Source organism: Trichechus manatus, unplaced genomic scaffold (assembly GCF_000243295.1).
Source record: "Trichechus manatus latirostris isolate Lorelei unplaced genomic scaffold, TriManLat1.0 scaffold00005, whole genome shotgun sequence".
Classification (NCBI taxonomy): Eukaryota; Metazoa; Chordata; class Mammalia; order Sirenia; family Trichechidae; genus Trichechus; species Trichechus manatus.
In genome coordinates, this window is record NW_004443941.1 from 24,413,823 (window position 1) to 24,431,119 (window position 17,297).

Consider the following 17,297-nt stretch of genomic DNA (forward strand, 5'->3'; position numbering starts at 1 on the left):
ACTTTATTCTTCTTCAGTAATGTTTTACTTATCCGGGGCCTCTTCCCTTTCCATGTAAAGTTAATGATTGTTTTTTCCATCCCTTTAAAGAATGTTGTTGGTATTTGGATTGGGATTGCATTTTATTTGTAGATTGCTTTGGGAAGATTGTCATTTTCACAGTGTTGAGTCTACCTGTCCATGAGCATGGTATGTTTTTCCATTTATGTAGATCTCTTTTGGTTTCTTGCAGTAGTGTTTTGTAGTTTTCTTTGTATAGGTCTTTTACATCCCTGATTAGATTTATTCCTAAGTATTTTATTTTTTTAGGGGCTATTATAAATGGTATTGTTTTCGTGATTTCCTTTTTGTCGTTCTCTTTATTGGTGTATGGGAGTCTACCTGATTTTTGTATGTATATCTTGTATCCTGCTGCCCTGCTGAATTGGGTTTTCTATATATAGTATCATATCATCTGCAGATAGGGACAGTTTTACTTCTTCATTACCAATTTGGATGCCCTTTATTTCTTTTTCTTGCCTTATTGCTCTAGCTACTACTTCCAGCACAATGTTAAATAGGAGTGGTGATAAAGGACATCCTTGCCTTATTCCTATTCTCAAGGGGAAAGTTTTCAGCCTCTCTCCATTAAGAATGATGTTGGCCGTTGGTTTTGTATAGATGCCCTTTATTATGTTGAGGAATTTCCCTTCTATACCTATTTTATTGAGAGTTTTTATCAGGAATGGGTGTTGGACTTTCTCAAATGCCTTTTCTGCATCAGTTGAGATGAACATATGATTCTTTTATTTATGTGGTGGATTACATTGAACCATCCTTCCTTACCTGGTATGAATCCTACTTGGTCATGGTGTATTTTTTTTTTTTTTTTAATATGATACTGAATTCAATTGGCTAGAATTTTGTTGAGAATTTTTGCATCCATATTTATGAGAGATATTGGTCTGTAATTTTTTTTGTGGTGTCTTTGCCTGGTTTTGTTATCAGGGTTATGCGGGCTTCATAGAATGAATTCAGAAGTATCCCTTCCTTTTCTATGTTCTGAAATAGTTTGAGTAGTACTGGTGTGAGTTCTTCTCTGAATGTTTGGTAGAATTCTCTACTGAAGCCATCTGGGCCAGGGTGTTTTTTTGTTGGGAGTTTTTAAATTACCTTTTCAGTCTCTTCTCTTGTTAGGAGTCTGTTCAGATTTTCAACATCAATTTGTGATAGTTTGGGTAGGTAGTATGTTCCTAGAAACTTGTCCCTTTTTCACTAGGTTTTCAAATTTGTTGGAATATAGTTTTTCATAATACTCTGTTATGATCCTTTTTATTCCAGTTGGGTCTGTTGTAATGTGTCCCCCATTTCATTTCTTATTTGGGTTATTTGCGTCCTCTCCTGTTTTCTTTTGTCAGTTTGGCTAGTGGTTTGTTGATTTTGCTGATCCTTTCAAAGAACCAACTTTGGGTTTTGTTGATTCTGTCTATTGTTTTTCTATTCTCTATTTTATATATTTCTGCTCTAATCTTTATTACTTCCTTTCTTCTTGTGGCTATAGGCTTCTTTTGCTGCTCTCTTTCTATTTCTTTGAGTTGTGTAGCTGATGTTTTGATTTTATCCCTTCCTTCTTTTTTGATGTGTGCGTCTGTTTCTATAAATTGACCTCTGATCACTGACTTCGCTATGTCCCACTGGTTTTGGTATGATGTGTTTTCATTCTCATTTGATTCTAGGAATTTTTTATTCCGTCTTCGATTTCTTCTATTTCTCAGTGGTTTCTAAGCAGGGTGTTGTTTAGTTTCCATGTAATTGATTTTTTTTTCCTTGCTTTTCTTGTTTTTAATTTCTACTTTGATGGTGTTGTGATCAGAGAAGACACTTTGTATTATCTCAGTGTTTTGGATTTTGTTGGGGGTTGCTTTGTGGCCTAAGATGTGATCCCTTCTGGAGAATGTTCCATGTGAGTTGGAGAAGAATGTGTACTTTGCAGCTGTTGGGTTCAGTGTTCTATATATGTCTATGAGTCAAGTTGGCTGATTGTGGCCTTGAGATCTTCTGTATCTTTGTTTTTTTCTAGATGCTCTGTCCTTTACCAAGAGTGGTGTGTTGAAGTCTCCTACTATTATAGTGGAACTGTCAGTTTCTCTTTTCAGTGCTGTTAAAGTTTGTGTATTTTGGAGCCCTGTCGGGTGCATAGGTGTTTATTATGGTTATGTCTTCATGATGGATCGTCCCTTTAATCATGATATAGTGCCTTCTTTGTCTTTTATAGTGGATTTGGTTTTAAAGTCTGTTTTATCTGAGATTAGTATTGCCACTCCTGCTCTTTTTTGGTAGCTGTTTGCTTGATATATTTTTTTCCATCCTTTGATTTTTAATAAATTTATGTCTTTGTTTCTAAGGTGTGTCTCTTGTAGACAGTGTATTGATGGATCCTGTTTTTTTAATCCATTCTGTCACTCTCTTTATGGGTGCATTTCGGCCATTTACATTCAGTGTAATTATTGACAGGTGTGAGTTTATTGCTGTCATTTTGTAGTGCTTTTTTTTGTGGTGCTGACGATTTCTTTGTTCCGCTTACTCCTACGCTGAATTCCTTTCATTTGTGGATTTTTTTTTTTCATTTCTTCTGTTTTCGCAGATTTTGTTTTTACTGAGACTTTATATTTTTCTTCTTTATTTTGATGAGTAGGTTTGTTAACTTTCTTTATTGTTATCTTGGAATTTACCCTTATCTTTCTAGGTTTGAACCAGTCTGTTATTACTTGGTATCGTCTTGCCTTCCTCTCCATTAGAAAGTTCTATACCTACACCGTTTATTCCCTCTTTTATTGTTCTGACGTTGTTGTCATTTGCAGATTAACTTTTCTGGTTCTCTGTTGTTAGTCTTTTGGTTTTGAATAGTCCTTGAGAGTTCATTTCCTAGGTTGGTATCTGGCTGGTGTGATCTTGTGTCCTAGATTCAGGCTGTCGTCTGATGGTTGTTCTCAAACCGAAAGACTCCCTTTAATAATTCTTATAAGTTTGGTTTGGTTTTTACATATTCCCTTAATTTCTATTTATCTGGAAATGTCCTAATTTCACTATCATATTTGAATGATAGTTTTGCAGGATATATTATTCTTGGTTGGCAATTTTTTTCTTTCAAGGTTTTATATATGTCATCCTGTTGCCTTCTTGCCTGCATGGTTTCTGCCAAGTAATCAGACCTTAGTCTTATTGTTTCCCCCTCTGTATGTGACTTTTCATTTTTCTCAAGCTGCTTTCAGGAATCTTTCTTTGTGATTATGATGTGCCTTGATGATTTTCGTTTGGGCTGTATCCTATATTGGGTTCGTTGAGCTTCTTGGATGGTAGTTTTCAATCTTTCATGATATTAGGGAAGTTTTCTGTCAGCAATTCTTCAGTGATTCTCTCTGTGTTTTCCATTTTCTCCCCGTGTTCTGGAACTCCAATCACTCGCAGGTTTTTGCTTTTGATTGTATCCCACATAATTCTCAGAGTTTCTTCATTTTTCTTCGTTCTTTTTTCTGATTTTTCCTCAAAGTTGTATCCGAGTATTTGTCTTCAGTTTTGCTGATCCTTTCTTCCATTGTTTCAAACCTGCTCCTTGGCCCATCTGTGACACTGTCCATTTCTGAAATCTTGTTGTTTATTCTTTTGGATTTCTAATTGTTGTTTTTGTATGATTTCTAGTTTTGAATTTATTTTGGCATTTTGTTCTTGTATTATTTTCCTGAATTCTTCCATTTTTTTTTTTTGGTCTGTATTTTCCATGAAATTACCTGCTTTTTCCATGAATTTGTGTATTTTTTTTCTCATTTTTGTCTGCTTTTTGTTTCAATTCTTGGATGACTCTTAATATCAGACATTTGAATTCTTTATGAGGTAATTCTAGTGCCTTTTCTTTTACTGGAAAGTCATCTGGCGTTTTCTTTTGCACACCTACTGGAACCATCCTATCTTGTTTTTTATGTTTTAATGTTGTCTGCTGATTTTAGGACATTCAGGGGTTATTTTCTTCGTTTATTGATTGTAGGTTTGTTTCTTCCCACTTTTTTGTTTTAGTTGGTTATGTCTGAGCAGGCAGGCTGTGCGTTCTTTGTTGTTAGCTCCTCTGTGGACACAATATTTTTCACCTCCTTGTCCAATGGGCAGGACGAGTTGCACAGCTAGGGTGCAGCAGGGCAGGTCCAGCTGAAGGGGAGGGGCTGGGATCAGTTGTTTGTGGCACATACCGGGGCCAACAATGTGAGCCAGGGGTCAGTGCAGGGCAGGTTCCAGTAAGCGATGCCTGTGATGCTTGGGAGTGCAGTGGTCAGCATACAGTGCAGATCGGCAGGAGGGAGGAGGAGGGAGAGTTTGTGATGTGTGGAGCTAGGTCGGGTTTGGGAAAGGAGACAGAGAGGAGACAAACAGGAGCCAAAAAAAATAGTGCTGAGGGAGTCTGCCGTCTGAGTGGAGAGATGAGAAACCAAGAAATGAAGTTAAAAAAAAAAAGGAAAAAATAAAAAGAAAATAAATCAATTAAAAAAAAAAAAAAAATGACCCCAGAGATCCCACTGGTGCAGTTTTGCAGCTCAGGAAAGCAGCTCCCAAGCTGTGCAGTAGAGCTGGGCTAGGAGGGGAGATGAAACACAGTGCCAGGTATTCAGGAGACAGGAAAAGAAGGTAAGTAGAAAGAGACAAGAAACCTAGAAATGAAAAATGAGAAGGAAAATCGAAAGAAGACATACCAAAAAAAAAAAAAAAAAAAAGCCTTCAGGGAACCCACCAGCGTGGCAGCGTGGACCAGGGAAGCAGTTCCCCAACTGAACAGTGCTTCACAGCCTGTCCAGAAGAAGCAAAGATGGCACAGAGTCATGTGTTTGAGAGAAAGGAGGAGGAGTTGAGAGGTGGGGAAGAAACCAAAAGAGGCGAAAAAAAAGCAGTACCAGCAACAAAGAAATAGCAGTGAAGAAGCCGGCCATCGTGGTCAGGGCGGATCAGCACGGCACCAAACCAGCGCCTCCTGTGCCACGGTCTCGGCCTGCTGGGAAGCAGCGAATCAGCCCACCGGAAAGCTGTGAATGGGCCCACCAGGAAGCTGCGGATTAGCCAGCCGGGAGGTCGCGAATTGGCCACCTGGGAAGCAGCAAAGGGCAAGCAGGGGGAAGCAGAGAGGGGAGTGGGAAAGTGTGTCTCCCCGGTTACCAGGTGCTCTGTCTCCTGCTGGGAGCTCCATGAATCTGCTTTCCCGTACTCCCTGTCTGCTGATCTCTGACGAGTCCAAGATGGTGGATCTGTGCTGTGTTAGCTGATAGAGGACCTCTGCGCGTAACTCTCTTTATTCTCTGTTCTCTGTCAGTTTCTTATTCCATTCGGTGCTTGGTTGAGTTCTTTATCTCTTCATTTGACACTCAGGGTTCTAGGGTTGATGTTTGTCTCTGTTTTGCTTAGTTTTTTGGGTCTTTGCTGTGGAGGGACGGCATGGTGCTTCTGTCTATAGCGCCATGTTGTCTCCAACTCTCAGATTCATTAATTTTTAAATGTCTCATCTAATTGCCTTTTCAAGTTAAAATAAAAGATGAAATTACCTTAATTTTGTGACAGATTGGTTGCTCTTTAAAAATTAGAGCACTGTATTTAAAATACATTCACAGCTGGCCCAGGTAAGGAGCCCTGGTGGCTCAATGGTTAAGTGCTCTGCTGCTAAGCAAAAGATCGGCAGTTTGAACCCACTCCGCAGAAGAAAAGACCTGGCAATCTGTTCCCATAAAGATTACAACTTAGAATACTCTATAGGGCAGTTCTACTCTGTCATATAGGGTCACTGTGAGTCAGAATTGACTCAATGGCACACAACAACAATAGTCTAAGTTAGAAGAAGAAAAAGCTTTTTCAGCACTTAATTTGTAATAAAATGTATAATTAAATGCTTACATCATTGTGCAAAGAATGGCACACACATGCTAAGTTTGTACTGTTGTTTTTAGTTGCCATCCAGTCATTTCTGACTTAGGAGACCTTGCGTTGCCCAGTCCCACACCATTTCCATGATCTTTGATATGTTTGAACGCACTGTTTGTACTAGGATATATAAAAATAGTTTCTCTGAAGTAGTGTTACATTCTTAGAATCAAACTGATAACTGTTGTGTTTAGGCCTTACTTTTAGCCTCAAAACTGCTAACTTAAAAAGGTAGCTCTTAGCATTTTGGGGGCAAAATCTGTGATTCCTCTTCTAAACTTATCCTTCCTTTTTTTGTTGGTAGCAAATACCAAGTCGCCAAAAGAAAATTTTAGAAGAAGCTCATGAATTGAGTGAAGATCACTATAAGAAATATTTGGCAAAACTCAGGTCTATTAATCCACCATGCGTGCCTTTCTTTGGTGAGTATTTCTTCTTAAATTTTTATTGTGTTTCTGGATAAAACAAGACACTTATTTCATTAAATGACTGAATATAGACATGTACAGTATTACAGCAGAAAATACTTATTTAACAAATATTTAATAGAATCCCCTTAGAATTTTTCTGTTAGAACTTCTTAAGATCAACCCCAGTACATACATTCCACTTTCTATTTTTCTTCAGGTAGCCATTAGATATTATATAGTACTTATGTTTTTATATTCATAAAAATCTTTCACATTGACTTTTAATAAACCAAATGCTCTGTAGAACAGGCATGGCCATACTTCATCCATATTTATAGTTATGTTTTTTTGCACACAGTTTCATATGGCTAAAAATCATAGTGTATGTGCCTTTGGGCCTATACCTTCAGCATATCAAAATTTTAATCTTTTCATCCACCCTTTTTTCTTCCCTCTTGTTATGAGATTAAGGAAGCTCCTTTTCCTTCCTTCCTTTTAAGATTGAAACTTTGACCATCTCAATCTTCTCCCTTTCCGTAGGTCCTCTATCTTGTTCCATCCTTTGTTTCCTGTGTTTCATGTCTTCAGTATCTCTTTCACCACTGGCTATTTTTCTCTGCGTGTATGTATGTTTTGATGCTCCTTCCTCTAAATGCTTATAGAAATGATGAACTTTATCAGATGTATAGTGTTTAGTCTTTTTAATATGTGATAGATTTTCTTCTAGTTTTTTCCCTTCTAGATACACCTTTTTTCTGTTTAATTTTAAGTTATACTGCACATAACAATTTTGATGTCCTCATTGTTTCAAGTAACAAATCATATTTCCTACATTTAATTGTTCAGGTTTCATAACCAGCCCCTTTTGTATTTACTTGTAATCTTTTTGCTGTGCACTTTATATATAATTGCAATTATATGACATGTACCCATTGTACTTTGCTTTTTTTCACTTACCATATCATAGGTATGTTGTCATGTTTTATTAAATACTCTTTAAAATTATCATCTTAATGGCTGCATAATATTCCATAAAGTTGATATGATAATTTAACCATTACTCTGTGATTAGACACACATTGTTTCCAGCTTTTTTACTTTCCTAAATAATGCTATAATAAATATCTTCATATATATACCTTTCTTTCTGTATTCGTGAATATTACCTTGAGACAGGTAACCAGAAGAAGAATTAGGTTAAAAGGTTAGTTTTTTTACTCGTGATATGTATTGCCAAGTTGCTTTCTGTCTTTCTTATTGTGCTTTAGGTGAACGTTTACAGAGCAAATTAGTTTCTCATTAAACAGTTAATACACAAATCGTTTTGTGACATTGATTGCCAACCCCGCAATGTATCAACACCCTCCCGTTCTCTGCCCCAGGTTCCCTGTTTCCGTTTGTCCAGTTTTCCTTTTGCTTCCTGCCTTCTCGTCTTTGCTTTTGGGCTGCTATGCATGAATTGAACTACGAAGCATGTTCCTCTCTTGTATTATTGTTGGCCCTATAGACCTGTCTAATCTTTGGCTGAAGGGTGAACCTCAAGAGTGACTTCAGTACTGAGTTAAATAGGTGTTCGGGGGCCATCTCTCGGGGTTTCTCCACTCTCTCTCAGACCAGCAAGCCTGGTATTTTTATTTTTTGTAAATTTGAATTTTGTTCTGTCTGGAACCCTCTATTGTGATCCCTGCCAGAGCAGTCAGTGGTGGTAACCAGGCACCATCTAGTTGTTCTGGGCTTAGTCTGGTAGAGGTTATGCTAGTTATGGTCCATTAGTCCTTTGGACTAATCTTTCCCTTATGTCTTTGGTATTCTTCATTCTTCTTTGTTCCAGCCAGAATGGGACCAGTAGATATATCTTAGATGGCCGCTAGCCAGCTACTCAACACAGTCGGATGTAGAACAATTTGTTTATAGACTATGTTATGCCATTTGAGCTAGATGTCCCCCGAGACCATCATCCCCAGCCCTCAGCCTAGTACCTCAGTCTCTCAGGGCATTTAGGTTTGTCTGTGAAGCTTCTACGACCTGGCACTAGTCAAGATGCACTGACTTCCCCAGTATTGTGTACTGTTTTGTTGTTGTTGTGTGTCGTCAGGTCAGTTCCAACTCATAGTGACCCTATAGAGTAAACTGCCCCATAGAGTTTCCAGGGAGCAGCTGGTGGGTTCAAACTGCTGACATTTTGGTTAGCAGCCAAGCTCTTAACCACTGTGCCACCAGAGCTCCATCTACTATGTAGTTAGTGTTTTTCCCTCCCCACCTGTCCCCTCTCGTGACCATCAAAGATTGTTTCTTTCTGTGTGGAAACATTTTCATGTGTTTGTATACTAGTGCTCTCATACAGTATTTGTCATTTTGTGGTTGACTTATTTCACACAGCATAATGCCCTCCAGATTCATCCATGTTGTGAGATGGTTCGCAGATTCATCATTGTTCTGTATCATTGCATAATATTCCATTGTGTATGTGCCATAGTTTATCCATTCATCTGTTGATGGGGACTTATGTTGTTTTCATCTTTTTGCTGTTGTGAATACTGCTGCAGTGAATACGGGTGTATGTATGTCTATTCATGTGACAGATCTTATTTCTCTAGGTTATATTCCTAGGAGTGGAATTGCTGGATCATATGGTATTTCTGTTTCTAGCTTTTTAAGGAAGTGCCATATCATTTTCCAAAATGGTTATACCATTTTGCATTCCCACCAGCAATGCATTAAGAGTTCCTGTCTCCCCACAACCTCTCTAACATTTGTTGTTTTCTGGTTTTTTGATTCATGCCAGTAATGTTGGGATGAGATGGTATCTCATTGTAGTTTTTATTTGCATTTCTCTAATGGCTAGTGATCGCGAGCATTTCCTTGTGTGTCTGTTAGCTGCTTATAGGTCTTCTTTGGTGAAGTGTCTGTTCATTTCCTTTGGCTGTTTTTTAATTGGATTATTTGTCTTTGTCGTTGAGGTGTTGCAGTATCTTGGAGATTTTAGAGATTAGACCCTTGTTGGATATGTCTTAGCCACAATTTTTTCCCAGTCTGTAGGTTCTCTTTTTACTCTTTTGGTGAAGTCTTTTGATGATGTTTAATTTTTAGAAGATCCCATTTATCTAACTTTTCTGGTGTTTATATATTGTTAATAATGGTTTTTATCCTGTTTATGCCACTAATAAGGCCCCCTAGTTTTGACCTTGTTTTTTCTTCCATTATCTTTATAGTTGTGGTGTTATATTTAGGTCTTTGATCCATTTTGAATTAGTTTTTGTGTATGGTGTGAGGTATGGGTCCTGTTTCATTTTTTTTACAGATGGATATCCAGTTTTGCCAGCACCATTTGTTTAAAAGACCGTCTTTTCCCCATTTAATGGACTTTGGGCCTTTGTCAAAGATCAGGTGGCCTTAGATGGATTTACATCTGGATTCTCAATTCTGTTCCACTGTTCGATGTGTCTGTCATTGTACGAGTACCAGACTTGTTTTGACTACCATAGTTTTATAGTACATTCTGAGATCAGGTAGTACGAGGCCTCCTAATTTGTTCTTCTTTTTCAATAATGCCTTACTTTCTGGGGCTTCTTTCCTTTCCATATAAAGTTGATGATTAGTTTTTCTGTCTCATTGAAGAATGTTGTTGGTATTTGGATTGGGATTGCATTGTATTTGTACATTGCTTTGGGTAGAATTGACATTTTCACAATGTTAGTCTCCTTGTTCATGAGCATAGTATGTTTTTCCATTTATGTAGGTCTCTTTTGGTTTCTTTCAGTAGTGTTTTGTAATTTTCTTTATATAGGTCTTTTATGTTGTTGGTTAGATTTATTCCTACGTATTTTATTTTTTATAGGGACTATTACAAATGGTATTGCTTTCCTGATTTCCTTTTCATAGTTCTCTTTATTGGTGTATAGGAATCCAACTGATTTTGTAGGTTTATCTTGTATCCTGCTACTCTGCTGAATCTATTAGTTCAAGTTTTCTTGTGGAGTCTTTAGGGTTCTCTGTACAGTATCATATCATCTGCGAATAGGGATAGTTTTACTTCTTCTTTACCAATTTGGATGCCCTTTATTTCTTTTTCTTGTCTTATTGCTCTAGTTAGGATTTCCGGCACAATGCTAAATAGGAGTGGTGATAAAGGGCACCCTTGTCTTGTTCCCATTCTCAGGGGAATGTTTTCAGTCTCTATTCATTGAAGATGATGTTGGCTGTTGGTTTTGTATAGATGCCCTTTATTATGCTGAGGAATTTCCCTTCTATTCCAATCTTTTTGAGAACTTTTATCAGGAATGGGTGTTGGTCCTTATCAGATGGCTTTTCTGTACTGATTGACATGATCATGTGCGTCTTTTCTTTTGTTTTATTTATGTGGTGAATTACATTGATTGATTTTTTGTTGTTGAACCATCCTTGCATACCTGGTATGAATCCCACTTGGTCATGGTGTATAATTTTCTTGATATGATGCTGAATTCTATTGGCTAGAATTGTGTTGAGAATTTTTGCATCTATATTCATGAAAGATTGGTCTGTTATTTTCTCTTTTGTGGTGTCTTTGTCTGGTTTTAGTATCAGGGTTATGCTGGCTTCAAGTATCCCTTCCTTTTCTGTGTTCTGAAATAGCTTGAGTAGTACTGGTGCAAGCTCTTCTGTGAATGTTTGGTAGAATTCTCCAGTGAAGCCATCTGGGCCAGGGATTTTTTTTGTTGGGAGTTTTTTGTTTTATCACCTTTTCAATCTCTTCTCTTGTTATGGGTCTGCTCAGATTTTCTACCTCAGTTTGTGTTAGTTCAGGTGTGTTGTGTGTTTCTAGAAATTTGTCTGTTTCCTCTAGGTTTTCAAATTTGTTGGAGTACAGTTTTTCATAGTACTTTGTTAGGATCTTCTTTATTTTATTTAGTTGGGTCTCTTGTAATGTCCATTTCATTTCTTATTTGGGTTATTTGCTTCTCCTCCTGTCTCTCTGTTGTCAGTTTGGACAATGGTTTGTCGATTTTGTTGATCCTTTCAAAGAGCCAGCTTTTGATATTGTTGATTCTGCCAAGTTGCTTTCTGAAAGGCTTATACTTGATTATGTTGTCATCAGAAGTAGATGACAAAGCAGATTTCATCCCATTATTTCCAATTTTGGGTACTTTTTTTATTTGTTATTTTCACAGATAAAAACTCTTACCTGTTGTATTAATTTTCGTTCCTTGATTGATGTGGACATTTTTCCATACATTTGTTTAATATTTACATTCTCTTGTCCATGTCGTTTTTCATATCCACTGCAGGCATTTTTACCAACCTGCCTTTTAATTTTTATCCTTTGACATACAGTAGTTTTAAAGTCCATAATCTGTCGTTTACTTTACAATTTCTGTTGTTTCTATCATTAGATTTTCCAGTCTAATAATTTAATATTTACTCATAATTTCTTCTTTTTTATTATTTGACTTTTAAAATTATATTTAACTGTTTAATCAAACTGAGTTTTATTTTAAATATTATATGAAACTCTCAAACTTATTATGAAAATGATGTGTGGCATCAGACCTCATCTAACTTCACGAGGGAGAGGAGAGAGAATCACCATCAAGATCAGCATCAGTCCAAAGCCGATTCCTGTGAGGTAGAGGTCAGATGTACTTCCTCTTTCCAGTCTTTTCACCAAATCTAACACCAGGGTCCCTCCCACGGCATTCCCTACTTCTCTGCTTGGTTCGATAATTTGTTGCAGTGGACACACAGAACTCATAGACTATACTCACAGTTAAGAGATTTATTAGGGAAGTAACAGGTTACAATTCAGGATCAGGAATGGCTCAGGATACAGTTATTTGGTCAGAACAGCTGCTTCTCAGCCGTGCCCATAGGCAGGCCTCTCTCTCAGCCCTTGGGCCCTCAGCCTGTCCTCTGCCCTGCTTGGGCAATGTTACAGAGCCCTTCAGCTCCATCAATAAGTACCTGGAGGCAACCCACTCCACTAGTAAGCCTCAGCCAGAAGGTGCTCAGCTCTCGGTCACTGGGTTGGGGAGCCAGCCTAGTTCCACCAAGTGCCTGGAGGCACCCCGCTCTGCCAGCAAGCCTCCTGCCTGAAGACTCCAGCTCTCTTACTCTGTGGGTCAGTACACCCACTGTAGTTGCCTCACTCTGTGGACTGGAAAGCCCACCACACTGTCTCCTGGTTCTGCTGCCGCCATTTCTCTGCCACCGCTTCTCACTGTCTCATGCCATCTTCAGTGTTACAACTCTTGCTGTGTCTCTTGGGTCTAGGATGTTCTCAGTACAGGGACTCCAGGTCCAAAAGACATGCTCTGCTCCTGGCTCTTCTTCTTGATGGTAGTGAAGCCCCTTTCCTTTTCTGGGATTTGCTCGCTCTAAGCCTAGCAGGATGGCAAAACTGACCAATCCCCTCGTTAGGGTTTCATATACCTTATTTGCATGATCCCACCCAGTCATTTTGTGGGAGTCACAAAGACCATGGCTAAAAGGGCCATATTAAAGTAATTCACTATATTGCACTTACTTTTCTCCCTATTGTTGATCCTGGTTTGTTGAATAATCCTTTTTCTCCATTCATGTGATACCTCCTTCTTTAATCAAAGTCCCTTTGACTTCTTATACTAGTGCCATAATTTTAATGATTGTTACTTTAGAATCAGTAATTCTCAACTGAGGCCAAATTCCACCCCCACCCCCCTGGGGGACATTTGGCAGTATCTGAAGACATTTTTTATTGTTCTAATTGGAATAGTGCTACAGACATTCTGGTGGGTAGAGGCCAGGGATGCTGCTAAACATCCTACAGTGTATAGGACAGTCCCTCACAACAAAGAGTTATCTGTTCCAAATTTCAGTAATGCCAAGATTGAGAAACCCTGCTTTATAATGTTTTCATATTAGATAAAGTTGTTTCTTCACTATTCCTTCATTATTTTCTTTGACAGTTTTATCTATTTATTTTTCCAAATAAACTGTATAATATTTGTGCAAATTCCCCAAAATACAATTAGAACAATCTATAGATTAATTTGGAAAGAATATTTGTGATACTTAGCAGTTCCCTTTATTATTATTCCTCCGTATTTTTTATTACAATTTCTGAATTTTTGAATAGTTACCCTTAGTTTCAACGTTTTAAATTTCCTTGGTTTTTATAACTACTTAATTGTGTCTACAAATAATGATACAGTATCTCTTCCTTTGCTCTTCTGTGTCATGCTATATAGAATTGTACATAACATCCCAAGCAAATGTTAATAATGGTAAAAATAAGCAGCTCTTTCAAATTCTTGTTTCATCAGGGATATATAATTTTGCTACTTGCTATGATGTTTTTATATTAAAAAAGTATCTTTTTCATAGTTATAGTATTTTTGTTGTCAATATGTATATTTACTCTTTAAATTGCTTGTCATCTTAGTGAGAGAAAATCTAATTTTTCTTATTTAGCAACTTGAAATTATCAAGATTTACTAATATTGAACTCTCCTATTTTCTAATATTAAACTCTGTTTCTGGTGAATTAATCATTTAACTACAGAAATTGAATTCTATTTGCTTTGTTTTATTTAGGAGTTTTACATCCATTTTCATAAATGAGATTGGTGTGTGGTTTTCCTTTTTGTGTTATATTTATCAACTTTTGTTACTATGATTATATTCACTTTGTAACATAAGTGGCTATCCATCTTTTTCTGTTCTGACATACAATGGAATTATCTGTTCCTGTGAATTTTGAAGTATTCTAACAGAAAGAAAACACCTAAGCCTGGAATCTTCTCTAGGATATAATTCTATGATTGTTGTTGTTAGCTGCTGTGGAGTTGGCCCCTGACTCATGGCAACCCCCTTGCACAACTGGTTGGACTATGTGATCCATAGGATTTTCATTGGCTGATTTTTTCAGAAGTAGATCGCTAGGCGTTTCCTCCTAGTCCAGCATAGTCTGGAAGCTCCACTGAAACCTGTTCAGCATCATAACAACACACATCAACTGACAGATCACTGGTGGCTGTGCATGAGGTGCATTGGGCAGGAATCAAACCTGGGTATCTTGCATGGAAAGGTAGAATTCTGTTACTGAATCATTACTGCCCCCTAATTCTATGGTAACTTTTTCATTTCGTCTGCAATTTTCTATTTTAGTTTACAGCTATAGAAAATTTTATCATTTTAGTTTTTTTAAATTACTGCCATTCAGTTATATCTACCAATATGTTATTTTTAAAATCACTTCTATTTCCAGTATATCTTTCTTATCTCTATTTTTATTTTACTTCACTTTGCTTTTTTTCTTCTAAACAATAAGATCTTAAACTTAATTATTTTCTGATTTTCTATTATTCGTTTATTTTATTATCATGTATTAGTTTTATCATTATTAATGTCTTCCATATTCCTGGGGACTTTTTTTCTTCCCCCTAAATTCTTTTTTTAATTGTGTTAGGTGAAGGTTTACAGAGCAAATTAGTTTCCCAGCCAATAGTTGATACACAAATTGTTCCAGTCCCCACAATGAGTCAGCACTCTCCCCATTACCACCCTGAATTCCCCATTTTTATTCATCCAGTTTTCCTGCCCCTTCCTGCCTTCTTATCTTTGCTTTTGGGCATATGTTCTCCTTTTGGTCTCATGTAGATGATTGTTCTAAGAAGCTATTTCCTCATGTGTGTTACTGTTTATTTTATAGGCCTGTCTATTATTTGGCTAAAAGGTTATCTCTGGGATTGGCTTCAATTCCAAGTTAGAAGGGTATAGTCTCAAGGGTTCCTTCAGTCTCTCTCCGACCAATAAATCTGGTCCTTTTATGAATTTGAATTTTGTTCTACATTTTTTCCCCCACTCTAACTGGGACCTTCTATTGTGATCCTGGTCAGAGTGGTCAGTATTAGTAGCCAGTCACCATCTAGTTCTTCTCGTCTGTGGCTGGTGGAGCTATGGTTCCTGTGGTCTATTAGTCCTCTGGACTAATTGTTTCCTTGAGTCTTCGGTTTTCTTCACTCTCCTTTGCACCAGACGGAAAGAGGCCAATAGTTGTATCTTAGATGGCCGCTTGCAAGCTTTTAAGACCCCAGACTCTACTCACCAGAGTAGGATGTAGAACATTTTCTTTATGAACTATATTATGCCAATTGACTTAGATGACCCCTGAGACTATGGTCCCCAGCCTTCAAACCCAGTAACTCAGTCCCATGTAGTGTTTGGTTATGTCTAGGCTGTTTTCATGACTATACCCCCTGTGTGCTCTATTATATATATGATATACATGCAGCACATACAATTATGTATGTAGAAATATCCACAGCCAAACCTATATATACACAAGGGTGTACTCCCATAAGCCTTTCCACACCTATTCAGCATACATATCTACCTATGTGTCTACTGATAAGTTATTGTTTGTTATTTATGTTCTTGCAGGATTGTGTATGTTATAATATTTATATTTACGTTCATTACCTTTTATTCTTGTGTACCTCTCAGTGTGTTCCCTTGCCTTGGTTATGTTGTGCTGACTTGCCCCATATTATACACTGCGTTTCCCTTCACCAAAGTAAACACGTTGTCTACTCTCTAGTTAGTCATCTTCCCTCCTTCCCCTCCCATCCCTGGTAACCATCAAAGAATGTTTCTATGTGTAAACTTTTTCTCGATTTCTTATAATAGTGGTCTCATACAATATTGTCCGTTTGTGATTGACTTGTTTCACTCAGCATAATGTCCTCCAGATTCATCCATGTTGTGAGATGTTTTGGTATTCATTGTTATTTCTTATTGTTGCATAGTATTCCATTGTGTGTATGTACCACAGTTTGTTTATCCATTCATCCATTGATTAGGTTGTTTCCATCTTCTTGCTATTGTGAATAATGCTGCAATGAACATGGGTGTGCATATGTCTATTTGTGTGACAGCTCTTAATACTCTAGGGTGTATACCTAGGAGCAGGATTGCTGGATCATATGGTATTTCTATTTCTAGCTTTTTAAGGAAGCGCCATATTGTTTTCCATAGTGGTTGTACCATTTTACATTCCCACCAGCAGTGTATAAGAGTTGCGGTCTCTCCACTGCATTGCCGGCATTTGTTGTTTTCTGTTTTTCTGAGTAGTGCCATTGATGTCAGGGTGAGATGGTATCTCATTGTAGTTTTAATTTGCATCTCTCTTAATAGCTAGTGATTATGAGCATTTCTTCATGTGTCTGTTAGTCACCGAAATGTCTTCTTTGGAGAAATGTCTGTTCATATCCTTTGCTCATTTTTTAATTGGACTGTTCATCTTTTTGTTGTTGAGGTGTTGAGGTATTCTATAAATTTTAGAGATTAACCCCTTGCCAGATATGTTGTAGCCAAAATTGTTTTCCTAGTCTGTAGGTTCACTTTTTACTCTTTTGGCAAAGTCTTTTGATGAGCATAAGTGTTTAATTTTTAGGAGATTCCAGTTATCTAGTTTATCTTCCACTGTTTGTGCATTTTTAGTTTTGTTTGGTGTTCTATTTATGCAGCATACTAGGGCCCCTAGCATTGTCCCTGTTTTTTCTTCTATGATCTTTATAGTTTTAGGTTTTACATTTAGCTTTTTGATCCATTTTGAGTTAGTTGTTGTGTATTGCGTGAGGTATGGATGTTGTTTCATTTTTCTGCAAATGGATATCCAGTCTTGCCGGCACCATTTGTTAAAGAGACTATCTCTTCCCCATTTAATGGACTTCGAACCTTTTTCGAAGATCAGTTGTCCATAGGTGGATGGATTTACTTCTGGGTTCTCAATTCTGTTCCATTGGTCTACGTGTCTGTCATTGTACCAGTACCAGCCTGCTTTGCCTACTGTGGCTGTATAGTAGGTTCTGAGATGGGGGAGCGTGAAGCCTCCTACTTTGTTGTTCTTCTTCAGTAATGCTTTACTTGTCCATGGCCTCTTTCCTTTCCATATAATGTTGGTGATTAGTTTTTCATCTCATTAAAGAATGGTGTTGG

The 17,297-nt window shown here is 37.5% G+C and overlaps 1 protein-coding gene across 4 annotated transcripts in view; it reads left to right on the forward strand.

Annotated features, from left to right (window-relative positions):
- SOS1 (SOS Ras/Rac guanine nucleotide exchange factor 1) overlaps nt 1-17,297 on the forward strand; it is a 173,481-nt gene that overhangs the window by 139,753 nt on the left and 16,431 nt on the right. For all 4 annotated transcript variants that reach the window (XM_023735711.1, XM_004369538.2, XM_012556736.2 and 1 more), the window contains one exon: nt 6,236-6,353. In XM_023735711.1, the coding sequence (XP_023591479.1) occupies nt 6,236-6,353 (118 nt within the window). The remainder of the gene's footprint in view (nt 1-6,235; nt 6,354-17,297) is intronic.